This window comes from Heliconius melpomene, chromosome 4 (assembly GCF_056956725.1).
Source record: "Heliconius melpomene rosina isolate 202511_hmr_F chromosome 4, ASM5695672v1, whole genome shotgun sequence".
In the NCBI taxonomy this organism is placed as follows: domain Eukaryota; kingdom Metazoa; phylum Arthropoda; class Insecta; order Lepidoptera; family Nymphalidae; genus Heliconius; species Heliconius melpomene.
The window spans coordinates 2,662,800-2,673,538 of record NC_140392.1 but is presented as its reverse complement, the minus strand read 5'-3'; the positions used below and the strand labels follow the sequence as shown (position 1 = coordinate 2,673,538).

General features: G+C 36.6%; 1 protein-coding gene across 1 annotated transcript; it reads right to left on the bottom strand.

Annotated features, from left to right (window-relative positions):
• Positions 1 to 1,637: 1,637 nt before the first annotated feature.
• Positions 1,638 to 2,549, bottom strand: LOC146539411 (uncharacterized). Its single transcript, XM_085185173.1, has one exon. The coding sequence runs from the start codon at positions 2,547 to 2,549 to the stop codon at positions 1,638 to 1,640; it is 912 nt and encodes a 303-aa protein (XP_085041299.1).
• Between the last annotated feature and the right edge of the window lie 8,190 nt (positions 2,550 to 10,739).

Genomic DNA, 10,739 nt, shown 5'->3' with positions numbered 1-10,739 from the left:
GATCGGCAGAAGCAAGTTTTTTCCCTATATTAGCAAAGTAATCGTTTACATTATTGACTGCTGAGATTGGATCGTTACCTAATTGCAAGAGATTGCTTGAGACCTTAGTATTCTCTTTAGTGTTATTTATAATTGTTTTAACAACGGTCCATGTCCTTTTTGTATTTTTGCTAGCTTTCTGGAACTCGATATTTTCATAATTAGCTTTAATTTTTTTTAACAGATTGTTACAGAAATTTTTATAACGAACATAACTGATTTTAGATATTGGATCATCGGGATTCTTTTTCGTATTTTTATATAGTTTATCGCGATTTCTTATACATCGGAGCAATCCAGGAGTGATCCATGGTTTTATAATTCTTTTTCTGCAAGAGATGATGCGGGTGTATTTTTGTATAGCAGAGGTTATTGTTAATACCAATTTTTCTGCTGCACCTTCTGGATCTCTGTTACTTAAAATATCAGTAAAATCAGATGTTTCTAGTACACGAGTAACTGACGATTCATCCACGTAAGTGGCAGTTTCAGATGTTAATATATTTCTGTTTTGAAGTTCACAGCAAACCAATATAGGACAGTGATCAGTGAGAGGTGCGTCCAGCACATATGTAGAAGATTTTCTGCTACTTCGAAGGAGTATGTGGTCTATACAGTTCTCATTACGGGTGGGAAATAGGTGCGCTGGTATAAGACCATGTGTTGCGCATAGATTTAAATATTCTTCCGCTTGCGAATCATTTGACGAGCCGCTAATATTGATATTTAAATCACCAATAAGGACTATTGTTTTGGACTTTGTTAGCGAAGTCAGTACATCATCCAAGCTGTTTAAGAACACATTAATACAACGGTAAGAGGGAGATCGATACAAAGCAAGAATGACATGGGTAGTAGAAAGCGTAATTTGGAGGCAATTTGCCTCACAAAAACTGGGCTCAATAACCTCACATAATAAAGTATCTTTGGTATACACGATGAGACCGTCATTTTGATTTGTATAGCCCGACTTAAACGATCGGAAGTTCGGCAGTACGGGAATTATAGAAGTCTTACTCAACCAGCATTCCGATAAAACCAGAATGTCAACTTTGTAACTCAACCTGTCAAGAAGAACCAAAAGCGAGTCAAAATTGCAATTTATACTTCGTATATTTACATGAAGAATTTTTATACCACTAATATGAGTCAAGGATTCCTTACATTGCTCGGGAGAACAGAGTTGAGAATCAGCTACCAATAAGTCATCAATATTATCAAGTAAATTTTTGTGACCCATTATTTAATTCTGTTTGAAAAACGTATGTGCTAGTAACCAGCTCTCCAAAGTTTGGTGACATATTATTTATTTTTAATATAGCAGAAAGAAATAAGTTTTTAAATCCAAATACTTTTCTAATAATGGTACAAATGAAAGCTTTACCAACCCGTACACTGAAAGAGGCGATGTAACTGTTATTATACAAAACGGTAAGTAATATTAAACTGGTGAGTGTATGTGTAATAGTGTAATTATGTAAGTACATGGAATCCCATAAAAAATATACACAATATTTAAATTGAATTAAATTACAAGAATATAAAACTAAATTTGACATATTAATATAAAAATAAGTGTACACATTTGAATTGACTAGTCATTTTTTTACTGGTATATCAGATAAATCACTTTCACTTCTAACAACTATAAGTTTATCTCCTTCCTTCTTCCGTAATAGCACCTTGCCGTTAGAAATCCAGCAGTGTGAGTATTTGTTTAGCTTAGCGAAGTCACGGGCAAGGAAAAAAAGTCTTTTCATTTTGGGTGTCAGACTCTCAGATATAAATAATGGTTTTGGCGGTCCTGGTAGCTTTAATTTATCCGTAGTTAGTCTAATATTTTCTCTATTACCCTTTCTGTACATTTGAATAATTTTTTCTTTGATCATCACCCCTGTAAAGTCCACTAGGACTGTGCGGTTCGATGAGTCACGTGAATTAATGCGAAATACATCTTTGACTTCGTGTGATTTGATAGAAACGTTTAAGCTGTTCCCTATAGAGATAACTGTATTTAATAGTTTGTCCTTTGTCTCAGAAGGTGCTGATGGTACATTTTTTATTTCGATGCATGTTGACCTTGACAAGCGTTCATAGTTTTCCATTTTGATTTCTAAAGACTGTATTTGAAGAAGATTTTGTTGTTTGTCCTTCTCTAATTTGTCAATCTGAGTAATAATGGAATCATATTTCTGCGACAGAAACTCAACAGATGTTTGTATTTCAACATTTTGTCTTTTAATTTCTTCCACAGCTGCAGACAATCTTTCAAATTTCAAATTTTGTTCTTTTTTAAGCGCATCGAGTAGATCTTTAAATTCCACCATAAACGCGGCCAGCTTTTCACCAACTTCATCGGAGGGCGTACGCCTCCGTTTTTGTCGGAATGTCACATTTGGGGTCGATGCTCCAGTATCGACGTTGCCTTGTTTAACAAGACTTGGTTCCGAGACACAAGTCTGTTGTGGTGACGGTAACAATGACTTAGGGGGTGTTCTTTTCAGTGGCATTTTAATAGGAGGATGTACCAAAAAAAGAACAAAAAAAAAAAAAAAAAGTAGAACTAAAAAGTTTGTTGTAGAACTAAAAACTTTTTCATCGTAGATTTGATCGCACGCCTCGTCGATAAAAGCGACTGTTGACACGATAGGCTGCTGTTTAAGTTTATTGAGGTTGCGAAATTATTTATCTATACATTGGACAGTCGGATTCGCAATAATTTGCAAGAATTGCGTCAAGTACAAAGGTCAGGCTTCTGCTTTTTGCAACGGCTCACTATGGAACAAAGTAACTTTGATTTTGGGTAACACACACTTCACATACAATATTTATACGAGTTTTAGGCACGGATTACTTATTAATATATTATATAGTTAGTGTATTTAAAAAGTCACAACCAAATTTACACTTTTACATTTTTAAAGCAAAAAATTTTGCGGAGCTAACTTAACACACGTCTACATTCTCGGACGCGCGCGCGGGGGGAATGAATTGAATTTATGTATTTTCGCGTAAACCGAGTAAGAAAGGAAATTAACATACATGTTGTTATGCAAGTTAGATGTTAATATAATGTTTTAAACATGCAGAAGGCGATGTTGGTATCTTACCAGCACAGAAGCAATAAAAACTAAAATAACTGTTTTGCTTAGCTCTACGGATTTCTTATAAGTTATAAATATTTTTTTATTTTTTTTCATTTTCACGCTGTATTCTAGGAAGGGAACTTAGTGTTAAGACACTCCGTGCACCACTAACCTCTAATTTTTGCGACATTGATTTGAGCCACTGCCTCGAAAAATTAGGGACCACTTTGTTCTCCACTTTCCGCCAATTTTTTTTCTTCGTTTTAACACTAGGTTCCCTGTGCCTACCATGCTGTGTGTGGTATACAGCGTGAAGCTGTTTTGATTTTTTTGATATTTATATAAATTTCCTTAAAGTAAAAAAAATATGAAAATAAAGTAAATGTAACATGTGATGACATGTGATTGACGTAAAAAGATTCATGTTTAAAACTAAGACTGTCATTTGAAGCAATCATCTAAAATTCGGTTATTATTAAGAAAATGTTATAAGAAAATGTTAAATTTAAATCTAACTTTAAATAACATTTTCATTAAACCCTCAGCTGGCATACTAAAAAAATAATAAATCATCACAAAATAACGCACATTTCCAACTAAAAAAAAAAAATAGAAATGTCATATAAATTATTACCAAAATCTTGATATATCCAGAAATCCCAGTTCCATTCATCCAGCGAGCTGAAGAGAAACTGTTCAATTCGCTAACACATGTGCGTGTCAAAATGAATATGATGAATGGATCTCTTACACCTGCTCGCGAAATTGAGTACGGACAGAATGTCTTACTAACCTTGGATATATATATTTTTTTAGCTTTTTATATCCCACATATAGATGGGGAGGCAAAAAGAACCTGGTGTTTCCTTTAAGACACTCCGTACCCCATTTTCCGTAGAATTCTAGAGGCGTTGCGTGTTGAGTTGGCTCGATGACGCTGAAATTTGAACGGAGAAATGAAAATATTAAATACTAGCGGCCCGCTCGCGGTTACACCCGCGTGAACTATGTTATTATTAATTTCTGTCTCCATGACTACGTCCTAGTGACGTCTATGCAAAATTTGAGACTCTTAGTATTTGTAGTAACGAGGTTTCATACAAACTTTCGACCCCAAAAACAACCCCTTAGAAGTCGAATATTGCAAATTCCCGTCTTAGCGAGCACCTACGTCCTATAAGTAACTCCTATGCAAAATTTGAGATTCCTAGCACATGTAGTTTCTGAGATTTCGTGATGAGTGAGTGACCTTTCGATTTTATATATATATAGATTTCATTTTCTCCAGTGGGAATTGAACCCACAACCGCGTTTACAGTCAAATTTGCGCCACTTTGCCACGACTAGTGTTTGAATATGGTGAAAAAATATTTTATTAAAAGAAATAGTTTCACGCTGTATCCCGCATTAAGCACGGCAGGCAGAGGAAAACTAGTGATGTCTCATGACTAGCTTTCGTCCTCTATTAAACATATGCCACATCGCCGTATTATTCGTGTTCCGATTTCCTTTTGCGTTACGGAACCCTAAAATTGAAATTTACTATATATGTATGTACATTGTATATACAATAAACATAATAGGTATACGTTACTAAGAATTAGTTGGGAACTAGAATCAGTATAAGTTAATGCTAAAGCTAATATTGGATAAACTTTTCTCTTAGCAATTACCTAAATTATTTGTAAAAAGTCTTTCTAAGCACTGCCGTTAGACGCGAGTCGAATGTCGACAGAGTTGTAATTACTGAATGTGGCAACCAAATACTATTTGAAGATTTTTTTTCACTTTTTTTGGGTAACAGTTTTAATGTTATTTTATATCTATTTTATTTATTAGATTGACACTGTATGTGCGGGCACTTAGTGAGGTAGACAGAGGGGTCCTGGAAACCTAGTGTTAAGACCCACTGCGCCCACTTTCCACCGAATTCTGGGGATATTGCGTGTTGAGTGGTGGAACTCAACGCCGCGCTTTGCTTCTTTACTAGAGCGAAGAAATAAAAATATTTAATGTTTCATTTCCTCGAATAGGAATCGAACCTACAACCTGTCGCGCTTTCAGATGCACGCTTGTGCCCTGCGTCACGGCTGGCTTCAAAATATTTATAATTATTTGTAGAAAAATTTGAGAACTCATTCTAATTTTTATATGAAATTCCATATACATACATATATGAAAATACAGTGTACCTATAAACATGGAATTCCAGAATATTCTTAATCCAAGACACGCGCTGTGCTAAATTCAATGCTAAATGCTGACGAGGTTGAATATAAATAACATTTTAACTCTAAAACTTCCTAATGCTTATAATTAAAGATGGTAATAGTTACAATAATATCTGAGTAGCAACTCTCCTTCGCAGTAATTAAGTCAATTACCATATTAATTTGAAACTGTTTCCAGTAACATCGCTTTGCATCGTAAGTGAGTTAAGTTAAGCAAGTATTAGACCAGTTATGGCACAGCATAAGTGTGTGAGTGTAACGCGACTGGTTGTGCGTTCGATTCCCATTCGGGGTAGTAAAATAATTATTTAAATTTATATTTTGCATAATAAATATTGCATATTCAATAGAGAAACGTTAGCCACGTTTTATTTTATCAGAGATAAACATTACTCTAAGTAGAGAGTCAAACTCACGTCCATCGCGTTTGTAGTTGTCCTACTATACCTATGGCCTTTTGCCATTGATGCCTTTATCGTTTTAGACCGTTACAGATTCAAAGGGCAATCAATTTATGACCCAATATTGGCTTTTGTCATTAAAGTGAGTAAAATTATATATATATTCTTTATTGCACATGTAAGAAAAAAAGTAAGAAAACAGTTAAAAAGATATGTTTACAATTATTTCAGTCTCGTAAAGCTTGAGAGGAGGATCAAAAGGAAAAAAGACTAATTTGACAATATCTTTTTGTAATTAGGCAAAACGCGGCGTTGGGTTCCGCCATTCAACAAGCAATGCAACAATAAAATGCGGAAAGGTGGGAACGAAAGTGTCTCAATGGGAACGAGCCTCTTAACTTGTGTAATGAAGATAAATAAAATTTTCTTGTAGTGTTATTATTATTAAGATTTTTGAAGACATACTATCTACATTTGTGAATAGCTAATAATAATAAATGGAGATGAGATTTACCGGAATGGAATATGGTTCCATTCCGGTAAATCTCAGACCAAAATTACCTCGTTTGCCTATGCATAGACGTAACATAGCACTAGTGAGGATTCTAGATCAACATTTGCCAGGTCATTTTAACAACTGTAACGATCTTACTGATACGCATTCATTGTTGTATTGTGGTGCTGTAGCTGTATGTCGTGTTGCTGGTGTACAGTTCCCAAATAAAGGGGGTACCAAGGCTTCAAAGCATACGGTGCCGGCATGGCAGTACGACACTGAAAAGCGTATCAATCTGACTAGAATCCTCATTGGCAAGCTAATAAGTTTCAAGTCAGGTAATCGTCGACCGAGGGTCATGCGGTTTGTGGCGGAAGCATTTGCTGGAACAAATTTAAAGCCCAGTGAGTATATGGCTAACGTCACAAACCGTATTGACTTTCTGAAACAGAAACTCTATGCATTGGCAAAACGCATTAGAAGATATAGAGAACGATGGGATCGATACAATCAGAATAGTGCCTTTCAAAAGAACCAACGGAGTGTATACAGGAAATGGGAACGTTCTGGGGATAGTGTGGTTAATTGCGAGATCCCGAATCCAGATGCTAGTGCTGGTTTTTGGCGTAGTATATGGTCGGCTCCTGTTGAACACACTGAGGGTGAATGGTTTTGTGATATTGTGAAAAATTGCGAAAATATTATACCAATGCCATCAATAAAAATAAGCGAAATTGACGTGAGGTGTGCTATTCGTTATACTAGTAATTGGAAATGTCCCGGGCTAGATGGGTTGCATAATTTCTGGCTGAAGTGGTTTCGCAGTTCACATTCCGTTTTCGCAACACAATTCCAGGATGCCCTTGACTCTGGATCGTTACCAACATTTCTGACAACAGGTGTGACATTCCTGTCATACAAATCCGGATGTACCACGGAGCCTAAAAACTATCGCCCAATAACATGCTTACCTACCATCTATAAGCTCCTTACATCTATTCTGAATAAAAAAATCACAGGACATATTGTTCGTAACAAAATTTTGGCACCGACTCAGAATGGATGTAAGGCTGGTGGCCGTGGTACAAAGGAACTTCTTCTCATTGACACAACTATAAGCCAACAGGTAAGGCGCAACAGGAAAAATCTCACTACTGCTTGGATAGACTATAAGAAGGCATATGATTCAGTGCCACATACTTGGCTCTTGAAGGTCTTGGAGTTATATAAGATTGATATTACTTTGAGATCATTTTTGGAGGCTTGTATGGGACAATGGGTCACTGTCCTTCGTCATCTAGGGGAGTGTGATATTCCTGCAACGTCTGAACCGATAAGGATAAAGAGGGGTATATTTCAGGGTGACAGTCTGAGTCCTTTATGGTTTTGCCTAGCTCTGAATCCTCTTAGCACTTTGTTAGAGGATTCAGGTTTAGGCTTTCGTCTTCGCCGGGGGGGTAAGGTCATATCTCACTTGCTGTACATGGATGATCTGAAATTATTTGCGTCAAAACGTTCTGATCTTATGCGGCTACTAAAGGTAACTCAAACCTTTAGTAGTGATATAGGAATGGAATTTGGCGTCGATAAATGTGCTAGCATGCATGTAGTGCGGGGGAGTGTGATCAGATCTGATAATATTTGCATTTCAGATTCTGTTTCCTTCAGAACTCTTGGTGAAGGTGAGACTTATAAATATCTTGGAATGTCTGAAGCATTGGGTATTGATGAGCGGAGCATAAAGCAATTGGTGAAGGAGCGTTTCTTTAGCCGCCTGAAAAAAGTGCTTGGCAGCCTTTTATCTGGTGGCAACAAGGTGCGTGCTTTCAACGGTTGGGTTATGCCGCTTTTAGCCTATACTTTTGGCATTGTAAGATGGACACAGACTGAGTTAGACTCCGTAGATCGCCAAATACGTAAATTGTTGACGACATACCGAATGCACCATCCGCGTTCGTCTGTAATGAGACTGTATATCCCGCGTAAGTGTGGAGGTTGTGGCTTTTTGAATGTCAAGAACCTCCATAACCACGAGGTATGCAGTCTTAGAGAATATTTTCTCAAGATTGACGTGGATATGCACAAGGATGTGGTAACAGTTGACAAAGGCCTTACTCCTCTTTCCTTGGGCAAAGAGAACTGGCGTCGGCCTGTAGTACTTACTACTTCTGATCGCATGGCTGTATGGAAGAGCAAGGAGCTGCATGGTAGATTCCATAGAGCCCTAGTGGGCCAGGACGTGGATACTGTTTCATCATTATATTGGTTACAGTTCGGGGATCTTTTCGGAGAAACTGAAGGTTTTGTCTGTGCAATTATGGACGAAGTTATCAAGACACGGAACTACCAGAGACATATTATGAAAGATGGCACTATCGACATCTGCCGGGCGTGTCATCGACCTGGGGAGTCCCTCAGACATATTGTCTCTGGTTGTTCTCATCTTGCTAATGGCGAGTATTTGCATAGACACAATCAAGTAGCCAAGATAATACACCAGCAACTTGCTCTTCAATATGGCCTTGTAGAATTGGAGGTGCCTTACTACAGGTACAATCCCATGTCTGTTCTTGAAAATAGCTGTGCTTTGCTCTACTGGGATCGGTCTATTATTACTGACAGGTATATTGTTGCCAATAGACCTGATATAGTACTAGTAGACCGAGCGGCGCGCCGCGCAGTGATTGTTGACGTTACTATCCCACATGATGAAAATCTCGTGAAGGCCGAAAAAGAAAAACAATCTAAATATTTAGACCTAGCCCATGAGATTACCGCCATGTGAGATGTCAATGCGACTATCATTGTGCCGATAGTGGTTTCGGTTAACGGTTTAATAGCGAAAAGCCTCGACCAACACCTTAAGAGGCTATCGCTTAGCTGTTGGATCAAGAACCGGATACAGAAGGCAGTGTTACTTGAGACGGCACGTATTGTGCGGAGGTTCCTCTCTCTGGAGCCCTAGCCACCGATGGCTTGGACCCTTGTCCCGCCCTCGGAAGTGTGGTTTTTTATATTTTTAAATGTATCTTTTTTATAATAATTTATATTTAAAAATGTAAAATTGATTCGCTTATTTAATAAAAGTATATTCTATAAATATTTATATAGCTATTTTTGTTAGAAAGCAGCTCCATGATATTTCTTGTTTAGCATAATAGGCAGAGAATCCAGTGATAAAACACTCAATGCACCCAATTTTCGTGGGAATCGAATCCACAACCCCTTCCCTGGCCCCTTCGCCACGACTGGCGATCTTAGTAAATATAACTCAATAAAATAAAATTCGCTACAAATAATAAAAAAAACTACTGCCTTCCTTTCCGCCATAATGGCGTACACATATAAAGGCTCAATTCACATAGGATTCAGAGCACGCATCCGTAAAGGAGCAAGTAGCGAATGAAAGTAAAATTTTCGGTCAATTCAGTCCTGAAAAACGTTCGGTTGTTACCGATTTATGTATGATTGTGTCTAAGGAAAATATATTTTTGGTAATTTATATATAGCGAGGTTTATTTCCGAGGCTTTGCGTGTAGAGTGGCGGATCTCAACGCCGCGCTTTTTGCACTGGTTTCAGAGCGACGAAATGAAAACCATTTTCCATTCTTCACTGTATCATCATTTATTCATCTCATCAGTATAAGGATTTCAATAGAAATCATAATGCCTAGGCCTAGGTTTTCCACCTACCTGCTATATACGGGATACAGATTAAAATTAAAAAAAACACTAAAGAGTAGTAAAATAAATATCAGTGTGGCTTTAATGGCGAAGTTAAAATGATTTTGAATTCAATTTTTAGGGGTGGATTATTTATGTAAAATAGACTAATATAGATCTAGTTCTTGAAACCAAAATAATCTGTCATTAAATTCAATTTCTTTTTCTCTTCATAACAAAAAGTTAAAAACAAATACTTTTAAAGAGCCTACAGACACCAAAAATATACGTACGTAATCGCTTCTTCAGTAGGACACTTTAAAAGGTGTGGAAATTATAATTTGACTAATGTATGAAACGTGGTATAAGGTGTTTTTAGTAACAGTGAAAATGCATTAATATGAGAGAAAAGCGGCCGTAAAGGCGGTGAAATTAGGCGGCAAAAGCCTTTGAAGTTAATGAGCGACGGATGTTAATTGGAAAATTTTCATAACTCACGTGCGAACGCGGCCTTATATTATATTATATCAAGATTTAATTATTTTAACCTCGATATTAGACACATTTTGTAGTTGGTTGGTTATGACCTTTGTAAAATAGTGTGGTTTTCTATATAAGTAGAATGTTCTATATAAGTATATGTTATACGTACTGGTGTTACTTAAGTGGCTCACAAGGTTTAAGAAAATATAAATTCTGTTCACAAGATTAAAAAACGAAATGGATAATTCTTTAATTATAATAATGAATTATTTAACCTTCGTTATAACGAAGAAATGAAAATATTAATTTATAATAATTTATTTCCCTGTGTGAGAATCGA

Coding starts and splice junctions, on each gene's coding strand:
- LOC146539411 (XM_085185173.1), bottom strand. CDS start 2,549: ATGCCACTGAAAAGAACACCCCCTAAGTCATTGTTACCGTCACCACAA.